Source organism: Gobius niger, assembly GCF_951799975.1.
Source record: "Gobius niger genome assembly, chromosome: 1".
In the NCBI taxonomy this organism is placed as follows: domain Eukaryota; kingdom Metazoa; phylum Chordata; class Actinopteri; order Gobiiformes; family Gobiidae; genus Gobius; species Gobius niger.
In genome coordinates, this window is record NC_136852.1 from 14758043 (window position 1) to 14780878 (window position 22836).

At 39.1% G+C, this 22836-nt stretch overlaps 2 protein-coding genes across 2 annotated transcripts; both read left to right on the plus strand.

Moving 5' to 3' along the window:
* The first annotated feature begins 807 nt into the window (after window positions 1-807).
* Window positions 808-13454, plus strand: tlcd2 (TLC domain containing 2). The gene is made up of 4 exons (XM_079575051.1): window positions 808-1243; window positions 1568-1650; window positions 3135-3217; window positions 12209-13454. The coding sequence occupies exons 1-4, from the start codon at window positions 1065-1067 to the stop codon at window positions 12587-12589; spliced, it is 726 nt and encodes a 241-aa protein (XP_079431177.1). The 5' UTR covers window positions 808-1064; the 3' UTR covers window positions 12590-13454.
* Window positions 13455-16415: 2961 nt separating this feature from the next.
* On the plus strand, window positions 16416-22709 carry ccdc92ba (coiled-coil domain containing 92Ba). Its single transcript, XM_079574947.1, has 4 exons — window positions 16416-16839; window positions 17218-17358; window positions 18897-18944; window positions 20234-22709. The coding sequence occupies exons 2-4, from the start codon at window positions 17226-17228 to the stop codon at window positions 20953-20955; spliced, it is 903 nt and encodes a 300-aa protein (XP_079431073.1). The 5' UTR covers window positions 16416-16839; window positions 17218-17225; the 3' UTR covers window positions 20956-22709.
* Window positions 22710-22836: the final 127 nt, after the last annotated feature.

Consider the following 22836-nt stretch of genomic DNA (forward strand, 5'->3'; position numbering starts at 1 on the left):
GCTTAAAAAAAAAAAGAATCTATTCTAAAATTAACAAGAAGCCAGAGCAAAGATGCGAGGTTATGCAGATTATATTTCTATCTAAATGTAAAACATAAGATGCAATGTCAAATTAAGGGACTATTCAAATAATAAATAAAAGAATAACATTGCCGAGGTAGCCACATCACTCGCATAAGCTAAATTTTAGATACGTTTATTTGAAAGCTGTACTGCGGTGTTTGGACAAAACCGCACACGTCCATTTGTTTTATTTTAATAAGTGTTACTGTTTTTATGTGGTTTCTCTCTCTTTTTAAATAAATATCCTGTTACTGTTGACCAGCATAATATGGCTGCTACCGGAGCTGGAAGTTACGATGGCGACGTTCTGTTTAGGAGCCATTCATATCTCATTTGCTTGTTTGCTTAGCCACAATAAAGAATTCCCTTTTTAATGCCTTGATGACACCTGCACAAACCCACTGACTGGAGAATCCGAATGGTGACAACTTCAGGAGAAATGTTGTTGAGTTAAGCGACAACGTTTACGAAAATTAGCCTTCTTATCTCCATATTTCCGACAGCACTTGAAAGCCCCAGGGCGCTGGCCACACCTCCCGTAGTAGGGCGGGGAGGGGAGACACGCTGTTGGGATCACAGTGTTGATGTAAAGAAGTTACACAAGGCAGAGACTGGAGTTTTACAACAGGGCAATTACACAAGTGCTACCCCACGCCTTCATAAACACATCGATAGTCGTGTGAGAGGAGATCCGCCACTGCTTTGAGGGATTTCGAGGCACATTTGATTTGATAATTGTCCTCTTCCTCGCCCTTTTTGTGTCAAGCGACAAATCGTAAAAGAAACGGCGCTTTTTTTTTTTCCTCCGCTTCACAATTTGTAATTTGGGTATCAGAGAGGATGGTTAGCACGTGTTAACTGGATTACCTCGGCCGTTTCAGACAAATAGCTCGCTGTCTCTCTTTTTGGCCAATAATCCTTGAGTCTTTTCGCGCCCACCGTTCGTCTTGAAGACCTTTCTTAGACATTTCTGACAGGAGGAGACAACCCCAGCAGCAGCCATGGAGTTGAGTTCTGTGATTTTGACAACTGGGGGCTCTGTGACCTTTTTCAGCCTCGTGAACGCAGGGGTGCGTTCTCTTCCCATGCCTGAATCTGCCCACAGAAATGCATGGAAATGGAGGAACATCGCGACATCCTTTGTGCACAGTTTCATCACTGCGATATGGGCAGTGCTATGGTGAGAAAAACAGAATTACAATTACATTTTTTATTTTTTATTTAAGTGTGCATTGATGTGCATGTGATTTTTTATATGTTAATGAATTGTAGTCCTGCTCCCATATTACTCAGCTGTGGACCAACACTGAGTTTGTTTTCATACTCGGTTGATCTCCCACTGGAATCCTGTGGAATTCAATTGGGAATATCTTTTAAGAACAGCATGACAAGAGGATTAGCACTGTCTGTCAGTATTTGTTGTTGTCAGTGACGTGCAAAAATCCAAACAAACAGATTAAATTTTGCTATGTGTTGCAGTTCCTCATTTTCTTTTTTTCCTCAGCTTTTTCCATCACCCTCAAATGGCCGAGGACTTGATAGAAACCTTCTCTGTGTTTTCTCATGCATTGGTCTCCTTTTCAATTGGTGAGTGGTCTATGATGCTTAGTTTATTTTTTCTTACTGTCACCAAGGCACTTACAGGTGCAGCTTCACTTATTCATTTACCACAGAAACTTATTGGCAACATAGTTTAGTTTAGTTTTTTTTGTGTGTTGTGCCAAACACAGGATGTGTTTTGGGACACTGGCAAAAAGTTGAACTAAAGTTGTCCAACCAGTGGCGCATGAGTTCGCTTAATCTATTCAAATTTATTACATCCATGCCCGTCAACAAGAGCTTCCAGAGGATTCCCGAGATGTTTGGCATTCTTTGTAGAAACCCAGCCCTTGATTCTGGCAGAGCTAGTATCTGTGTTGGTATTTGATCAATAGTGGCCATTATTTGTGGTTCCAGGCACCAGGCGTAACCCCACATTGACGCGTGACATCACTGGGCTACAAATGTGAATCAAGTGGTTTAATTCAGTTGTAGCTTCCGGTGGTGCTCTGGTAAAGGGCAGCTCTTGTATGCATCCCCTGAACACTGCCTTTAGGAATGTTGTTAGGCAGACGTGTCAAATGTGCGATTTTCTCGGCTTACCACCAACCTCACTGTCTAAATGCCTAAAACATTTGTCACTTCTTAAATAGAGGACTTGCTTAAGGAGTGAATCGAATTAATAGCAACAGTGTTATGGTACTCAGTTTTCAGATTATAAATTACAGAGCAGATTTTGTTCTCTAAGCAATCAGCGGCCATCATTATAATTATACCGCTCTTACTGTGGGAGCTTAGTTAAGTTGGACAGAAAATATATAAGGCCAGGATGATTCTCTGCAACTTTAAAGGTACATTATGGAAGTTTTTATGTGGAAAAAGGTTTATGTAGTGACCCAGGGGCCGTATGGTTGGCACCTTTACTTTCCATCACAAGGTTTTCTGGTAGGTTTTCGAACCGAGATGGTTAGCAAAGGCACCATGCAAACCACCCATACAGCTGCTGGGTCACTCAAAGGTCAATTGACCTTAAGGTTGCATCATGCATCTTTAACCTATTCACACTTGTAAAGCTCAGTTTCTTATCTATAAAGAGGTATTCTTGGAATGTCAATCTTTACAGGATTCCATTTGTTTTTTGCAAGCGTTTCTTGCAAATTGGAAATTCAACTTCAGAATATTCGTCTTTTAAAAATTGAACATAATTTCACTCGGGGTGAATCCAAATGCTAAGTCAATTGCATTTACCTAAATGTGGCCCCACTAAGTTCCATGCTGCCCTGTATTTCTGTCTTTCACATTCTGAGCGCCACGCTGAAAAGTGGTCTCTATGGATACCGCGGCGAGAGGAGCGGGTGGGGGTGGACGATATGAATAGCCCCTCTCCGAGACACATCTTGGTAGCTGCTGTAGTCGTCATGGACACACTTGATTTCCTTAAATGATCATCACCCTTGATCCCAACCCATACTGTTTTTTTCTTATTAACAACAATAATAAAATAAACGTGTGTTGTATTTTCTCTTTTCCAGGTTATTTCATCTATGACTTCTCTGACATGGTGCTAAACCAGAAGATAAATGCGTCATGGGAGCTTCTATTTCATCACACAGTGGTAGGTCCCATTGTAACAATTACACATTAAATATTAACCCATGAAGATTTGCAAGTTATGAAGAAAAGCTAAGGTTTGGATTTCTCTGAAGGGCAGGTTAAAGTAAAGTGCAAAAGTAGTGGTCAAGCTTCAGTTATTTATACCGGTAGTTGCTCTCGTCAAATGAATACATGACGAAGAGAAAATAACCCGTCTTTCTTGTCTGGAACAAGAAAGACGGGTAATTCTCTTGTGACAGCTGTGAATGATTTGATTCACCCTGTAGTATCACCCTGTCTCCATAAACGGTTCAAAACAGACTTGAGGAACTGATGCAAGACTTTTCTTTTTCTTGCTCCTTCAGAGTGACCTACATTTAATCATGCCAGTACTCTGTTGCCAGGCCAACCATATTGTATCGTAATCAGCCGATGCATTGTAGTCTAAGATGGGGGTTTGATTGATACATACAAGCATATGAGAGGGTCTGTAGAGATCTATAGAAATGTTCTGAACAAAGAAATTGCTATTTACAAAATTCAAATTGTGTTATCCTCAAATGCTCGGTGCAAAAACACTAAAGCACGAACAACAACGCTAACATGGTCAGAGCAATATCACATATGTAAGCACAGACATTCTTCTATATAAAGACGTATTTTAGCAACAGTTGTGATAAAAGGCTGTCTGAAAGTATCTCAATTGATTCCTATGCCTGACTTGAAGTGTAGCTAATAGCCTGAAGCCTAAGAAAACAAGGCAGTTCCTTTTAGGAAACTTTTTCCTATGAACAAACCAAATATGGCTTTTCTAGAGTTTGCCAAGTGGTAATGACATAATTCTTCAATGGAACATACTTTTTCGCTTTTCATGTTGATTTCGCCAAATCAAGCCTTGCTTTGTTGGACTGTATGTTTAATCAGAAGCATACATTTAATTTGGCATTAATTATTTTGGATTGATTGTACTGAACTGTCCATTAATCTGTTGTTTGGGGATTCACATCCTTCCCATATCAGCACTGATGCAGTATAGATTACAAATGAGTTGATGTCTTGGTCATAGAGGTGCACAATTATGGAAAAATAGCTTATTGTGACTTTGATTAGATTTGCAATTTTTGTTTCAAGATATTATTATTTTGATTGTATTCAGAGCACATTATGATGGCATTCTTTGTGATTTTTCTATATTGCGACTTATAAACTTGCAATTTTGATCCAATTTCCACCGATAAATTGCATTACATGATTTGGAATGAACTTTGGAAAGGTCATGAGAGCAAAACCTTCTGCCATCCAATCAGGTGCTAATTAACTTCAGTCTGGTAGCTTTCCACATGTTCCAATAGATCAGCAGGGAGTCCCTTGATCAATACAAAGACATTACATGTAACTCAGCTGTTGGAGACATTGCGTTTGAACTGGGTGTTGGAGACACCGGCAGCACATCAGGGAAACCTTTGCAACACCAATACGTTCTTGTGGCGTGGGTTTTGCATCTGTATTGCTTTCGGAGACTGATTGCAGGAAAGACTTTTGGAAATGCAATGATAAGGTTTACACCAATGAAAATCATAAAACACATGAAAAAGTCCCGTAACATTTTGTGTTGGAGCCGTCATGTCAATGAATGAAAAGTGATCTCCGTTTACATAGGTCGTGAAAATACCCTTGTGTGGGAGGGAACGTTAACTGTCGAACATTGAGGAATGTCACTTCTGGAAAGGTGCAATAAAGAATAAAAAGTGGAACAGCACGTTTGGTTGGCCATGACGTGACTCTGGGCGGAATGTCCAGGAGCTCCACTCCTTGGAAACCTGATTATCTTGTACCTGTGCATCACTGCTACGTTTAGTCCTTAAGCAAAGCTGAGACAACACGTCACTAGTGCTACATATTATGAGCAAAAATTGCAATATTCAATAACTGTTTTTTTATTTTATTTGTCGAAGCCATTTACACACAGTATGGGCCATTGAATTTAACATAAGCCATTAGATTTTTCATCAAATTGTGAAAAACAAGACATAGGAAATGTTAAAGGTTAAAATTGGGATAATTTGGACTATTATGACTAAAACTAAACTTTTTGCTCATTTTTACGTTCCCATGCATTTATGTTTTATGATGCGTGGCCCTTCACATCAAACTTGACACAGGTTTGATGCAACTTAAATATCTGAGATCTTGTTTGCCAGGAACCCCATTGTCTGGAGACAGTGATGTTTATTCAAACCTGCACGTTCTCCTGAATCATGTCCAAACTCATTTGGAGCGGGGACCAAAAATGTAAACATTGTGTTGGTCGGGGACTAAAACAGATGAAGCCTTATTTGATAGAGTAAATGCTAATTTGACTACTTTTACTTAGTGTTTTGTAACAAGCTCATGTTAGCTGATATTAATGTTTTACTAATTACTGACCAGCATCAGACTGGGCTTTTCATCGGTCCCACTTTATGTTATTGTACAGTGGCACTGTTACCACCGGATGCTTCTACATGTGCGGACTTTGATATTCTTATAAGAGACAGTGCTTGAACTTGCAGTGTTTGTTTTGCAGAGCCATGCCGTTGTAAACTTAACCGGCACATGATTACCTGAACAAAGAGTTTCACAACTCGTCTTTAGTCAGTCTTAATCATTCATGTTCACTGTCCCTAACAAATGAAATGAATGAACAAATGAATGAGTAGAGTAGAGCAACAATTTAACACTTTATAATGAAGAATAGGCTAGAATAGTTATAAAGACTGACACAAAAATACACTGAGTTAAAGGTGAAACAGGACCTAAAACCAAGACTAAAATTAGCTAGAAATTTTTGTGACACCTGAACCACGATTGCATAGCCAACGTGTCATGCTGTAGCCAAGGCCTGAATGTGTGCACAACTGCACATGATGTTTTCCCTTTTTTTGGCGGGAAAAATGTGCATATTTTCATCTCTTTTGGCAGGGAACTCCAATAGGTCCCTCTTCTGGGAGTGTAACCAAATACAGGACAGACATCTGGTCTCCACATGAACCTCATGTGCCCCAAAGACACACATAAATACACGCTAGTCTTCTGCCAATCTGTCTCCCTCAGGCCATTTGGACTACGGTTGTGTCCTGTGTATATCGCACACAGCGCCTTGTACTCCACCCCCATATCCTCACATCCGCCTCAAAACACTACCCCCATCTCCCCCTCATCCACCCGCACACTGGTGCACACCATCCCCACACTTAGATTCCAACCAATCAGAGCCCTGTTGATCTGTAGTACACGCTGTTTGTTTTTTTTAGTCTGTATGATCTGCAGTCATAAACATTTCCTACTGCGTTGATTCACATAGGATTTATATATTGTATATAATTTTTAATGTGTGAGACCAGACATGATGTCAAAGAGGGATGTTGTGTGAAGGAGGAGTCATCCATCATGGAAAATTTTACATGCTATTGAACTGTGGAGAATGACAAACCAAGGTGGGGCGAAGCAGAAGTTGTTCAAACTAGACACACCTTGGGGTTTCCACCAATGCAGACAAATATGGGGCTGGATTTGGCTCAGATACATAATGTATGTGAACATTCTGCGGTCATGTTTAGCATTATCCATCATAGTACAATGCAGGCTTTTGTTGAATTCTCAAAAAGGTCTTCTCTCTCCTAAAGTGGTCTATAGACTTGCAGAAAGTGTTAGAATCTTGGTTTTATCATGTACAATTTTGGCCTTTTTAATATGCTGGTCCAGTAAATAGCTGCTTTTATAACGGATAAAATATGAGAAGTTTGTGAGTATACTGCTCCTCTTTCTCTGTTGCTCATTTCTCTTTGTGCACCTTCACTTTTGTAAGTATTACAAAATTGATCAAAACTGTTGCTCCCTTGCCCAGTTTTAGTCTTCTCCATTTTTCCATTTCCACATGAATCAGAAGCTAACATCCTGCAACACAGTGATATTATAATTGGATATTTCTAACCAGATGTTTGTGACCACAAGGTGCTGTGGGGACTTGCTGTGCTGCTGTCAGCTGACAGGAGTTAACACAAACCGCATGAACTTAATCATGCCATGGCTCCCCTCATTCCTCACATAAGTGTGCTATGTGTATGTCCTGTTAGACTTTGGACTTGTTTATTGTGTATCCAGGCAGCATTGCGTTATATTTCATGTCTAAACTGCTGGCCCATCCCACCTGCCCATCACCCCACTACTGCTGATGTCTCCCGTGTCTATTCTGAGCTTCCTGTGAGCTTTGCTTTTTCTCTGAAACATTGTCTCTTAGCTGAGCTCTTCCAGATGAAAACTTTCTCCATGTTCGGGTCTTCTCTCCAACAGCCTGAAAGAACCTACTTTCAGCACAAACAGTGCCATAGCTGCACTTTGTTCCAGCTGGATTTAAGGCTTGGCCCCTCTTTGTTTTGTGCATAGCTTTAGTTTAAGACCTTCTGACCCTCTGTGTTTGAGGCACCCTTTTCCATAAGGAAAAATGCTGATGGTGAATTTCTTGAATGCCTGTGGCTTCTTGCCTCTTTCTATGACCAAACCAATCTGACCACCATTGTTGACTTTAAGAAAACAAAAAACAAAAAAACATTGAGCTCTCAAAGGCCAATTATTGAGGTCTATCTCTTTTTAACATGTTTGCAGTCATTGAGTGACCTTTGGTCTTGTTGTTGCCTTGGCTGTGTTGGTTTGTCAATGTTAAATCCATAATGCTTGTCCTTGTACCTGCTGAACTATATTATCATATTCAAATGATACGAATGATCAAATCTATCCTAAAGAATATTAGCATAAGGATTTGCTTAAAGGAATAGGCCACTGTTTTTACATACTGAGATATGTTCTTACCTAACCTTAGCCGAGTTAATATATACCCGTCTGGTCTTTGTCCGTGCGCTCTGTCACGCAAACGGAGCACATACGCAGCCTCTCCCACATGTCATATAGCTCAAAAAAAGCTCACAATAGAAGCTACCAAGCTCTTCCACGTGTTCCCTATTTAAATAAAGTTACGTGAAGTGTTTTCATGCGAAGTATATTTACTTGGAAATGTAGCATCTCGATATTATTAGCAGATAAAAAAGGGGTACTATAAAAAGAGGCGTAATGATACGAGGAGCAAAACGTCCGCGCAGTAACTCCTAAAGACTTCCCCCGCTCACGTCCGTCAATAGAAGCTGCGTGACATGTAGAGAGCCTTTTACAACAAGCAGAAAATATATTTTCGGAAAGTGCTGCGCATTCCTACCTCACGGTAGAGGTCCTGAGTCCTGTGTCGTCGTCCGTTGAGTTGTAAATCTGTGAAACATTACTACACTATATACTTTCTGCTTGTTATCACAGCCCGGCGCGATGCACGTACAAGGCATTGTTCACAAGTTATCGACGCTTCTTCAACTGTTTTCTGCTAGCTCTCTACAAGTCACGCAGCTTCTATTGACGGAAGTGAGCGGGGGAAGTCTTTAGGAGTTACTGCGCGGACGTTTTGCTCCTCGTATCATTACGCCTCACAATATAGTACCCCTTTTTATCTGCTTATAAAATCGACATGCTACATTTCTGTGTACATATACCTCGCATGAAAACACTTCACGTAACTTTATTTAAATAGGGAACACGTGGAAGAGCTTGGTAGCTTCTATCGTGACCTTTTTTGGAGCTATATGACATGTGGGAGAGGCTGCGTATGTGCTCCGTTTGCGTGACAGAGCGCATGGACAAAGACCAGACGGGGATATATTAACTCGGCTAAGGTTAGGTAAGAACATATCTCAGTATGTAAAAACGGTGGCCTATTCCTTTAACACACTCCACAGCTATGAACAAAAGAGGCTATCATAATAGAAATTTACTTTCAAAGCGTAAACATGTTTTTCACTGCGCAGGCTGCTCTTACTCAGTTGTTTTGTTAAGTGTAGGTCTTTGAGGTTAGTCCGTCTAGTAGAATGCACCGTCACTACTTATTAGCGCTGCAGAACAAACAAGTATCAGCGGAAACTTGTTTGGGTTCTGATTCATATCAACAACCTAAAGTAAAATAATCTTATCAGCTTTGTCTGGACTTTGTTTTTCAATCGGCTTAACTCCTAAACACAGGCTGCGCTGCTCAGTTTAAAAGCCAATACATTCAAAATATGTGTGAGATATAGGCAAAGGTGTATGGGGAAGTGCAACTAATTAGAATTGCAATTGTTCAATTTCAGTTATTGTCATTGGCCTTTTTCAGACTGTTGCAGTATCGGCATAATGAAATAAGATAAAATTGAGATGGACCAATTTATAGGGAAAACTCATATTTTTTTTGCCACAATAACCAACTCTCGGTCCTACAATATACATTCTTTAGCATAAAAATAAAGTATCTGGACCTGCATTTAAAAGAGAAGTTGGTTTGGCCGGTTTTGGGGAGGGTGCCCTGGACGTGGGACTGGGATGTCGCAACTGCTCTATCAGACAGTCACCGGAACCAATCCATGAGGAAGATCCCGTGATGAGGGTGATACGTCTCTTTATCAAATGTCAGTCCAGTTGTTTAAATGTTTTTGGATTAAATCAACCACCTGGATGACTGAGAGCCAACATTGTTTTACAATGGTAAATGGACTCAACTTATTTAGCGCTTTTCTACCTTTATCAGGCCCAAAGCGCTTTACAGTAAGGAACCAGTCACCCATTCACACTCTCATTCATACACCAATGTACACAGACACTGGAGGCAAGTAGGGTGAAGTGTCTTGCTCAAGGACACTACCAACTACGCCACCGTCACCCAAAATACACAGTATCATTTTTTTTTACACTATATTGTTGTAGGTATTTTATTATATGCAAGTAATTAAAAACATTATTCCACAAATAAGTCGCACATTGCATATGAAAAATAAAAGTGCTGTCTCTTTTATATAAACAAATTCTCTCTTCAGAGTGTAATAGTTATGTCCGAGTAGTTACATTTCCATAAAGACCAATGTGCTCTTCTTTACATTATGAAACAAGTGTATTGATACTATGTATGCCCCTGAAAATGGGAACAGGTCCCTCACTAGGACATAGAGAGCATCTAATTGAGTCCACAGGGACAAAGGCAAGAAACAAAACAGTCTAACTGGTTTGTTGTTTTAAGCCCTAAGCAACGTGTTAATTCTGGTTTTAGGTGTGTAGACTTGCTCTACAGTAGCTACACATGCTGTATCGCCTGGCAGCGCTTTGTATCAGACGAGAAATGGATGTTTGTACTGCAGTCGTGCAGAAGTCGTAATTTGAAAGATGGATATAAAATGCAAAAGATGGAATTATCTAGATGATGTATAATGTCCTCTGCAAATAACAAAATAATCTCCATTTATATGAACCCAGCCAACCCTGTTGTTCAGATCCTTACTAACACGTTTTGAAATGCATATAATTCTTGTATTAGTTTAGCAAAAATCATATTTCAACCTAATGTCTCTGAAGTTGTTTATAATAAGCCCCGGGAACTTATATGGATTTAAAAATATGAACATGATAAATTACAAATCTATTTGGCAATTGCAATATTTGTGTGAGAAAAATAACTTCCTGCCAAAATCACCCCTGAATGTTCTGTTAACAGGACACAAAAACTAAGAGGCTTTTGACGATGACCATAACCATGCATCAATGTTGATGAACCTTAATATTATTGGTTTGTGCAAAAATATGAAATAAAAGGACCCGATGAGCTCTGTTGTCTTACAAAAGCATGACACTGAGAAGCATGTGGTGCACACTCTTTGTAGCATTTGTTTATTCTTATGACTGTTTACTGTCGTCCTTGAACAGGCTCTTAACCATTATGACCTCGGGGCCCAACTTTATCAGTACAAAACAACCTGGGTACCTTTCACACTGTAAAAGCGGTGCTGCATCCCTCAAAGTGACCCCCTCTATTATGGACCCCATTCCTCTGGGTCAGTTTGGTTTGGTTATATATCATTGATGAGAAGAGGTTATGTGACTTTATGGGTCATTGTTATCATTATGTTGTAGATAAAGAAGAAGAGATTTTATTGGTTGTGAAACATGTTATAACAGACCATAAAACTTATGTCACTGATTATAAAATAGGTTTTATAAGCATTTGATATATTTGCATAATGTACGCTGTAATTAGGAATTTTCTTACACCCATGACCATATTAGAAGTTTCATGGTTGGTAGCTGTGCTCAGGCTTTAACACATCACCTTGTCTCAGGTTTCAGGTGTTTTGAACACAAATGCCCTGTGCCTGCCTTATCTCGAGCTTGTGTAAGGACGCACGGTGACCTTTAGGACACCTGGATTATCACATTTTACAAAAAATCTATGTATGTGCTCTTACTACCATATAATTGGCGGTAAACCTGACAATAAAAAAAAAACATTATGATGGTATGGTATGTTTTTTATTTAAACAGGGACAGTACACAATTTAACATTGACATTGATAAACCAATGTTGAGATTTCCATGTTTGATACTTGCACAGTCCTACTCTGCCATTGGTTACCATGTTAAAAAGGCTCTTTAGGGTTTATTTAGTCATGTGTTGTAAATGTCTTGTTGTGAGGAAAGTTTGAGTGAAAGTGGAGTCCTGATGCCTGCTGACTCTCCTCACATGCACTGTGCTGCATGTCACACGACTGTGACAAACTATATCCTGTGACCTCAAACCGAGCCACTACCACCTAAACTACAGTGACTGATGCTACTGGCCACACTTGTACCTTACCCCAGAAAGCACAGCACCACAATTGGCAGAAATACATTTTGTGTTTAATTGTGATAGGCCATGATTGGCCTGTTATATCGAACATCCTTTTGTGACTATGTGCTGCCATCTGGTGGAGATTGTGTTGAATCTGTGTCTAGGCAATGTGCTCTTGTCAAATAACTTGTTTTTTCAAGCTAACATTTATTTGTTATTGGCTACATCAGCAATACATTTTCCGTCATTATTAATTGTATGCATTTCATACAGCAACTGTCTCACATTTATTCTCTCTTTTCAAAGGTGATTGCCTGCTTTGGCCTCTCTGTGATCTCCTGTAACTACGTGGGCTTTGCCGTGGTGGCGCTCCTGGTAGAGATCAACTCGGTCTTCCTTCACCTCCGGCAGATGCTACGAATGTCCGGCATTTCAGCGGGCACTATGTACAGAGTTAACAGCATTATCAACCTGGGCACATACGTGGTGTTTCGCATCAACACTCTGGCATGGATGACCCGCTGGTTGGTGCTCAACAGGGACAAAGTTCCTCTTGTGGCCTACACCTTGGGCAGTGTGGGCATGGCCATAATGACAGTTATGAACATTGTGTTGTTCTACCGTCTCCTTAGGAGTGACTTTTTGAAGACGAGCACTCGCGAGACGAAGAAAGACAAGGACATGTAGGTAGAAGTGAAGGAAGGAGAATGAAAAGCAATGGAATCACATTTAATTTTTTTCTTTTATGTCAGCATCCTGTGGCATACATATGATAATATTTTGGTCTTGTACAGCATAAAATGCCTATTCTGGAAATAAGCGCAAACATGCTCTAACGCTTTCAACACAACTTGTACTACATCACGAACATTGTTACAGATATTCTAAAGTGCTGTTTTTCTATCTGAACAATGCCTGGCCTTGTAAAGCGTCAGCGCCTTATTGCCTTCAACCCACGGGATGCTTAAGCTAAGTCTGTGCTAAAATGTAGCCTACTCTAAAGTAAAGATGCACTGTTTGTTCTTGAACACATTTTTGAAACTCAAAACATCAACAAATCTATTTAAATTTAGGTGTATTTTAAGCTTTTTTTAAAAGGCTACTACTCTGTCAAATATGTTAAGCTCTAGAACTGCACACTGTATTCCTCAATTAACAACCACCTGCTACCTCGAGTTAACTGTAGCAGATAACAGTTTAAAGCTTCTTTTCATCCTTATATACAGTAACATATGTTTTTGGTAGAATCAACTTTACATTTATCTTTACTCCTATGTGTAGCTTTGTAAAGGTGCCCGTTTGAGACTGTGTGCCTTTAGCAATGACTTCTGGGGTTCAGTCCTTGAGCCACAGTTGATTTTTTTTGTATCTGGATTCTCCTTCCAGACGATGAAAGACCTGAAAGTGCTGATAAGTGCGTATGACAGGTTTTATTCTTTTCTAATTCTTACTTTGTTTGATGTGATAATTCCTGTGGTGATTACTAGTTGTAGTTTACACCAGTGAAGTGGCAAGTAATAAAATAAATACAAATTTTACATTCATTCGAGGCTTAAAGAGAGTGAGACTTGCACTCAGCCCATTGGTACAGTATGATTGCATATATATATATATGATTAATCTAAAATTTATATATAGCATTTATAAATGAAAAGTCTTTATCAAACTGTACTATATATATATGCTTATTTAAAAATCATTCATCATATAGTGCACACATTTAAGAGTGTGGTAGATTTTGAACATGATCTCCCTGACCTGTGAACCGACACCAAAACACACAGACTGGCAGCTTTCTGACTGAACACACTTGAAACCTTGTTAGTCAGGAAAATGTGCTCGATTAAGTGGTGCTGCTAACACTTGTTTGGATCTTTTGTCGCGATGCAGTAGTATTTTACAATAAGGTTACATTTCGGTTACCTCAGAATGACTAAAGACACAATAGAAGTCATATAGAATTCATATAGAATACAAAAGCCAATTAATGCAGGTTATCTTTGAATACTAATGAATGAACATGTCTCATCTTCTCGGCTGCTTACTTGTTGATGCTATTGATGTTTTGTCGAGTTTCTATTGTGCAGTTATTCATTTGGGAGAACGGAGGTATTTTTTTCTATGTTGTAATTTTATTTACAAGTTGTGGACTAAAATGAACAATGGCTTTGTTGTAGTGAATTGATTTTGGTGCATTTGATGATTGTAATTGTAATTTTTGTTGCCATTACTATGCTTGGTTTTGCCCTTGCCAAAAAAAAGACAAATCTGAACATCCAAAACTGTTTCAAGCAGCTGATGAAGTGGTTTCACAGATGCTGATGGCTGGAAAACTAGACACCCGGACACCACTGATTGAAGAAAACTGCACTCAATGGTGATGAATCAGCGCACCGAAAATAAGAGTGATTAGCTGCCGTGAATGAACAAGTAAATTTGTTTTGTGAATGTATTTATGTTGTCAAATTTAATGGCAGCTTACTTTGGTTGTATTGCACATTTGTTGACAAATGAAGACTTTTCAATTGTTGTAAACGTGTTGTACATGGCGACAATTAGTGGAGTTGGACTGTTCCATGTTTGTGCTGCTGTGTTTGTTTTGGTTTACCCACAACACTGTCTTGTAAAGTATCATGTCAATTGTCAAAAAGATGTAATTTGACCAAACATTGTGCTGTGTGTGTTACACACAATGCCACACATTTTCCCTCACCAACTGCCTTCGGTTTTTCTGCTCACAAAACAAGATTGTACTGTTCACACGGTGCAGCGCATCAAGGACTTGTAAAAACTCCTAATCGGAGGGTTTACAAACATCCCTGCAACTAACTAATGCTGTGCAAAGAAAAGCAGATTTGTTTGCGTTTTGGAAACATTGTTGTTTATGTAACCATTATTCTAATCTTTTTTTCAGAGATTATTTTGTAATTAAATCTATCTTTGTATGTTTATACTGTAACAAAATGCTTAATGTAAAAATAAAAAAGCACATGAACGCGTTTCCTGTTTATTCATGCAGAGAAAAGGTTTTGGTTTTGTTTGGCTTTATTTAGTCCATTTGAAGGAACAAGTTGGAATGATAATGCTTGAACACCATTTGATTCAGTAGGATATACACTACGCCGGTGGCTCACAAACTATATGTTCAAAAAGAGCAGTTTTGCTATTACACTCAAAACGATGCATTTGGTTTGACCAATACTATGATGTCCATATCAGAAAAGTAAATATGTGAGGCTTCTCCTGGTAGTTCTCCAACTCCCTCTGCAGATGGATCACTCACTTCCTGACGGACCGGAAACAGCACGTGCAGCTGGGGAGGATCGTCTCGGACGTCTCGGACACTCGGACTACAAACACTGGAACTCCTCAGGGCTGTGTACTTTCCCGCTGGCTCTTCTCCCTGTTCACAAACGGCTGCACCTCCAGTCACCAGTCCGTTATACTGATCAAGTTTGCGGACGACACCACCCTCATCGGGCTCATCTCTGGACTTCAGGAAAGACACAGCCCCACCGTCCCCCCCTCGCCCTGACAGACTCTCCCACCCCATCTCCCATCACTTTATATCACTTTATTGCTTTATACACCATATCTAAATCCAATCCCATTGTTGTTCTATGTCATTTGTTGTCGTCTTACCATATTTTACCTCTTATTATTTTAAATCTTATTTAATATTCTTATGCATGCCCCTAAAGCCTTGTAGTTAAAAGTTTCATAGCTTATTTTTAACTTAACTCTGTGTTATATGTTTTTACATTTAATGTTGCATGTCTGAGAACAAATCCTAGTTTGTGAACCTGTTTTCAAACAATGGCAATAAAAACTATTCTGATTCTGTGCTATTTTCAGACTTTAATTGGATGATTTAATTTATGCATTATGAATTTATACATTTAAGCAAGGTGTTCTTCAGGTATAGACATGATTTACATACATAATTTAGTCCAATTTATGTCTATTTTAGATGCTTTTAGACCTGGTTTGGTTCTGATTTGATTTTAATCTAGGCCTGGCTTGGTGGTACTTGGAAGGTCATATATTAATAAGGTGGGACTTTGTGTGAAAAAATGGGACAACTGGCCTGTGCACTTCAAATAGAACAGCATGATTACAGAAACTAAACTACAGGGTTTGAACGTTTACACAGACCTGTTTGCAGATACGACTGTAGCGGCTGCAGCCAACTAACTACAAAACAACTGCAAATTGCAATTAGCCTTAATGTGTCGCTCAAACAATGAAAACCTCTGTCCATGGTTCTGAAATTTACAACACTTTTTATTTATTTTTATTTTACTACTTTTCTTTTTTTTTTTTTTTCTACAACATGCTAGCACTTATTTGGTCTTTTCTTCATTTCTCCTGAAGTTTTTGATTCTCTCAAAAGTGATAAAATTGCAAAAGGTAGCAAGTCGCGTGGATCAGGCCCAACCAACCAATCAGCGACGGCGCTTGACATTCTCGCGTGTTCTGCTCGCGCTGCCTTGTGTTTTTATCCCCCTCATCTTTGCCAGGCTTCTTCAGCGGAACAATCCGGTGTCAGGAGAGACGATACCGCGCATGTGGGACAATGGATCGGGATCTCAGCCTGTCCACTTTATTCAAGGATGAACATTTTTTCTTACTGATGCCCTGTGAATAAATGTTGCGGCGATGGGGGAGGGAGGTGTGTAAACCAAATGACTGCGGTGCCATCATGCATCTCCCTGGCTCTGCTTTTGTGCGCACTTTTCCCAATCGTAGCCTCCTGCGAATCAACGGCGTCGCTATCAGAGCTGTGGACCGCTACGGTGAAAAAATGTGTTTGAGAGAACCGCAGCCAGCAGGATTTGTCCAACACCGGAGGATGCCCTGACCGGCTGGTGTACGCCTTAAACGCACGTGAACAACTGGGACAACAGGCCATTTTCAATCAGAGCTGTACATCAAAGGTAGGGGCGGGCTTGTCTGAAATAGCTACTAATTTCTTAGGTTTTGTGCTGTTGGCTCTTTTCATTTGGGACAACTCCAATTAGATTTACACATTGTCTTAGGGCCAGATGAAATGAGTTGAAATCTCTCTTACTGTCTTCTAAAGTAGTGCTGAAAGTGTATAGTTTTGTTTCAGTAAGTCTTTAACAATAACATAATGTAATGTAGTGATGTAATAACTGTTTGTAATTGGCTAATTCTGAGATTTTACAAACATGGTAACCCAGTACACATACAAATAAAATAAACTCGACTACTGCATTACTTGTGACCCAAAGAATATTTTCTACTGCTGTGTAGATTTTGAAATGTGTAATGTGGTTCCTTTTCATTTCCAGGCAGTGCCATGGCAGATGACAACGGCTTACCTCAGCAGATCCAGAGCGTAGAGAGGGGTATAGTGTTTCTCAGACAGGAGCACCTGACTATGTTACATGGCCTTCACCTAGAGATCCTCTCCATGCAAAAGCGATGCACAGGTGGGCACGGAAATGAGTAAACAGATGCCTTCAGTGTCACCTCCTGAGCACAGCTGTATATTATATACAGTGGGGGGGAAAAGTATTTGGCCAAAATCCAATAGAATGTCTATGTGAAACTGACCAAATACTTTTTTTCCCCCACTGTAGATGGTGGCTACTCATACTAAACTGTACCGTAGTGATCAACTAATGATCCATAAAGGGTAAAATAAGACCCGCCAGTCACACAACCCTAACATAGGCTTAAATCACTGCATCCTCAGGAACCAGAGAACATAGTGTGTGTGTGTGTCTGCCACATCAATCAATGGCAGGCAATGATTTCATGGTGATGTCATGCCACGATTCCTGTAGATTGCATCATTTCCTGTTAAAGATCTGGACATAGCTGCAACCCAATTAATCAAGGACAGGCATTTTTTATATTTCTATTCTCATGTGGATCCTGTAGTTGTGGTGTTGTGGTGGTCATACTGCCCTACATGCTGAATACCAATGCACACAGTCACATATATAACATAGAAATTTAAACCATCTGTAATTCATATGGGGGATTGTAGTCCATAGACACTGAGGGGGAAGGGCATGTTTGTGTTTTGCCAGCAGTGAAACACCTGCTGTCAACTCAACAGTTAAGCAGGACAGATTGTGGTCAAAAGCAGCATTTGTAAACACTATATATTTTTCTTAATAAACGAATAACATATTGAAAGTTCACTACATGAATAACTACACTCATACATCACTATTGAAACACCGTGAATGCTTAAGTGGTTCATGTTGTAGGGTTAATTCAGATTTTAATTGCTTAGCTTGAGGGCATACCGCAAGGTCGAGCTATCATAGTTTGTCCAATTATCTGTGCAACTGTTGGTCTTTTTTCTCTGAATTCTTTATTCCTGGTCAGCCCAGAGTTTCTTTAAATTCTGTCTACATGTCGCTAAATCACAATATGCGGTCTATAATTAATGCAGCGATTTTCTTTAAGTCATATTTTAACATTAATTTGGTGTGCAGACTAGAGGAACAAATGTTATTGTTTTTTTTTATTGTACTATCGACAATCAAGTTGTTAAATGCTTAAAACACAGACAAATGAAGAGTAAGTTGCTGATTCTTTTTTGCCTCTAATTTGTCCAGAATAATTAGCCGTATATAGTATAAGCGAAAACAAACAAAAAGTCTAGTAATGCCCCAGAAACACCAAGAGTTTGCTCATGTGCAAAATGAGTAGCAAAAGTGGAGTCATTTTTTTCGCTTTACATAGCAGTGTTTTTCATTACCAGGTCTGTTTCGGTGAAAATGAACGAAAATGAAAATATAAAGTAACGAGTTCTTCTCAAATTGACACAACTTTACTTTCACAACTTTCATCTATAGAGTAGATGAAAGTAGAAGTATCAAAAACGATTCAGATAGAAAATAGAGATATCTGCTTTTGAGAACAAAATGAACTCTTTATTGTGAATCTTACTGTGTCTGCAATTCACTCTCCAAATCTTCTAACTCTTTGCTTTTTATTTTTTCATTGTCAGAGTTAACGACTGAACTAAAGGTGAAACACCAAGGAAGAAGTCAATTCGGTAGGTTCAGCATTCATTTTTATCCACACAAGCACACTGCCGTACTGCTGTCTGGGGCAGCCGCCCAACCCTCCCCCCCAGAGAGGGATTCCTATCAGTCAGCCTCCTCCGCACTCACCCAGCCCTTTATCTGTGCATCTATTGGCTCTTGGACAGTCGGACGTTACTACAGTGAAACCAGAACACGGTCATTTGTCGTTAGGGCTTTCTGCAAGGTCAGCAGGCCTCATATTCATTTCACAGTGTCAAAGATGGTCTGAGGTTTACACAAACAAGTTGTTAAGGTGAATTTTCTTGGATTTAAATGTATTTACCGGTACTCATTTGCTCAAATCCTTTTATTTTTGCTTTAGTATTATCTTTAACTTAGACAGGGTTTACAACTTAGTACAATAGATCTATTGTAGACTTGGTTCTGGTTTCATCTGGATCTAGGCCTGGTGGTCAAATATTTCAGGAGGTGGTACTTAGAAACTGTGCTGAAATTGTTTCTCATTGTGCAGCCCTACTGTAAACAAGGCATTAAATACTTGTTTTAAGATACAAACAGAGGTGGGTAGAGTAGCCAAAACATATACTCAAGTAAGAGTAATGTTACTTTGAAATAATTTTACTCCAGTACGACTAAAAAGCAATGACCCAAACAATTATCTAAGTAAAAAAGTACTTGTAGAAAATGTACTGTGAGTAGTGAGTGACTGTTAATTGAGAGGTTTTGCTGAGGGTGGGGTAGAATGGTAGGGAAAATATGGAAAGTAGACATCGGTTGGAAAACAATTAAGAACAAAACAAGGCAGCAGAATGCTTTCAGCAGCAGACATAACGATTACATTAGGTAGTCTATAGTTAGTACTGTACATAGGGAGTGGATCGAGGCGACAGAAAGCCTGAAGTCATCAACAATAGATCCTAAAAATTAGACCATAAAAATTAGATGAGAGTTATACTTATTTGTTTTTGTGATTTAACAGTTGTCTTATATACAATGTACATGCAATCTATCTGCAGCATTGTATTAAAAACTCCATGTAAGATAAAAAATAAATAAATACTATATACTATTTAGCATCTGTCTTTATAAACGACCCCAAGTTAGTTGCTGTAAAATTTGATTTTAACCATTCTTTTGAGGACTCAGACTTAAACCACAAATATTTTGAAGTTGTGTTATATCTGACCACACCTAAAATTCTGCATTTAAACTAATAATATCCATTGTGTCATACTACAGCTTGTTGTGGTGTCATTTGAACCCTATATTCTAAATGCTTTTTCTTTCTTCTTCATAGATATACAAGATCATGAAGAGCTCCTAGAGTTACACTGCAGGGACTTGGAGAACTGTTTACATGAGCAGGAATATTCTATTGGAGAACTCCGCAAAGAACTGACTCACAAGGGGGCTTTGGTGGGGGCACTCAGAGCCAATCTTAAAGAGAAGGAGCGCCATTTCCTCGAAGAGCTTAAACGTCGTAGCCACGGTTCAACCATCCTAAATACAGAGCTACAGAAACAAGCAGAGACAGCAGCATATCTTTCCTTCCAGCTGCATGCAGCCAAACAGAAACTGCAGCTCCAGCGGATGCAACAGAGACAGGGATTCCTGGCCAGAGTCCACAGTCAAGGTGCTCACTATGAACCAGAACAGAGCTATCCTTCATCACTAATGCCATCAGGAGCCTCCCCTTCCTCTCCTGTGGTCAAACCTAAGCGTAAGAACACAAGAGCGTCCTCTAGAGTGGAACGGGCCAGAGAATGTGTTCCAATGGAGAGAGTCCTGGGCCCAGCTGAACCCATGGCTATGCCTGACCCTGCACTCTTCCTTAACCCAAGGTGGCACAGAGCCCGACCGAGGCATGCTGTTGCACCCACACCACCTCCACCGGGACTGGGAAAAGACCAAGAGTCGGAAGGTGGTGGGGAAGGGCCTGAGGAGTCTCAGAAAGAAGCCACTAAAGCCATAGTTTCTTCAGCTGTAGCATCCCCTGCTGCTGAGACTAAGGCAGACTAGCAGTTTGTACAGCATTGTCACTTATGTTCTGGTAATGACATTGTTCTGCACTTTGCCGCATACAGACTGATTCCAGCTACTTTACTCTTTCACAGTCACTTTTCTAACATGAATAATGTTGTTAGTACTTTTACAAGCTCGACACTTTAACCCAAAATGACTTGATCTGTATTTGTAGTTACAATGAGCCTTACACGTGGCAGTTAAGTGTAGTGTGGTAGTGGCAGCTGTCCTAAAACCATTTGGGTGACAGAAAAAACAATGACCTTTCTTGGCTCCAAGGCCAAATGTTTGTGTGAGCCGAAAGGTCATTATTGACCGAGGCTAAACATGTCTATTTAAAAAGGCTTTGTGTTTTGTCACATACAGTAAAACACCATGATACCAAACATACTGTAATTAAGATACAGAAAAAAGTCTTGTGCTGAATCATCAAGTGTTTTCACTCAGGCATACGTTGTACTTGTACTGAATACTGACTATAAAGTTATATATGTGCCTGAGTTTCTTTACACCTCAGGAAAATCGAAAAAGGCATGCCTCAAAAACATTTCGTTATGACTATTTATGTGATTGACATACTGTGACACATTAGTGTGTCTCTATTCTTACAAATGTATATACATTTAAAAATCCACCAAGACGGGCCACCAGTTGTGAAATATGGGATGGGGTCATTTGTTGTTGTCTTTTTTTTTTTTTTTTAATATTTCTGTCCTATTCATTATATACAGATATATTTAATACTTAATTATACTTAATTGTAATTAATGCCTTACATCTCTTGTGTTATCAGTCAGCAACACAGTTTAATTTAAATTAACATGATCATTTATATCTACATTGTATGCAAAGTCACATGCTTCCTATGAAGCCTTAAGATAATTCTTTGCTTTGGTGGTTTTGGGTTTTAATAATGATTATTGTTGCATTGTTTTAGTTGTATTTTAACAAAAAGCAATATAATTCTTAATAGTAGATTATATCAGGTGAAATGATTTGGTCCAAACATTTTTTTAAATGATTGTTTAAATTAGTTTAACTTGTTTAAAGTTTGTGTTCAATTTGTAAATGTTATTAGGCTGTTGTAGGGATCATTTTCAGGACTGCCTTATGGGCTTTTGCATTTCCTATCTTTGTCTACGGTCTGTCACCAAATATTTAAATCTAAAATAACTATATTATCTTAAGACTAATTAAGACACATCTTAAGGTGTTATTTCAGTAGAGTGTTGATTTATGCTACATGAAGTATCGACTAGTGGTATGTACTGTATGCAAAGCGGAAACGGTGAAAAGTGCAGAATGTGCACTACCAGGTTTGCTCTGTAGGGTCGACCATGTGGATGACTGTGCTTCCTCAGATGTAAAAGACGGCTATAGGCTTTAGAAAATATTTCCTCTTTTTTTTTTTTCAATCTTTCTTTTTATACAGAAAACCGACTGTTATCTAAGAGTTTCTTACCGTGTAGTTGCAACACGATGGATAATCAATCACATTAGTTGTTAGAAAGGTTCTTCGCAAAAAGACAGATGTAAATGAGCCAAAGAGGTCACACTTATTGATGAACATTGTGATGCCTTATTGAAGATGTACTCAGACAAATATTTCATCCATCCTTTTCTCTCTTTCTGACAGTACGTGAACACAATCTGCGTTTTTGATTGTTTTTGATTGCTTTGTTCTATCCCTGCAATATGGATTCTAGTTGAATATTAATAGTTAACTACCGCATATACTGTGTAAGCCTTTAAAAGTGCACATGTTTGATTAGAAATAAAATAATCTCCAAAGCTTTTTGTTTTATTCAAGATGCTATTTGAGTTTGAGGGTAAAAAATCTGATATGATTCAGTGGTGACATGAATTAAGAGACACAAA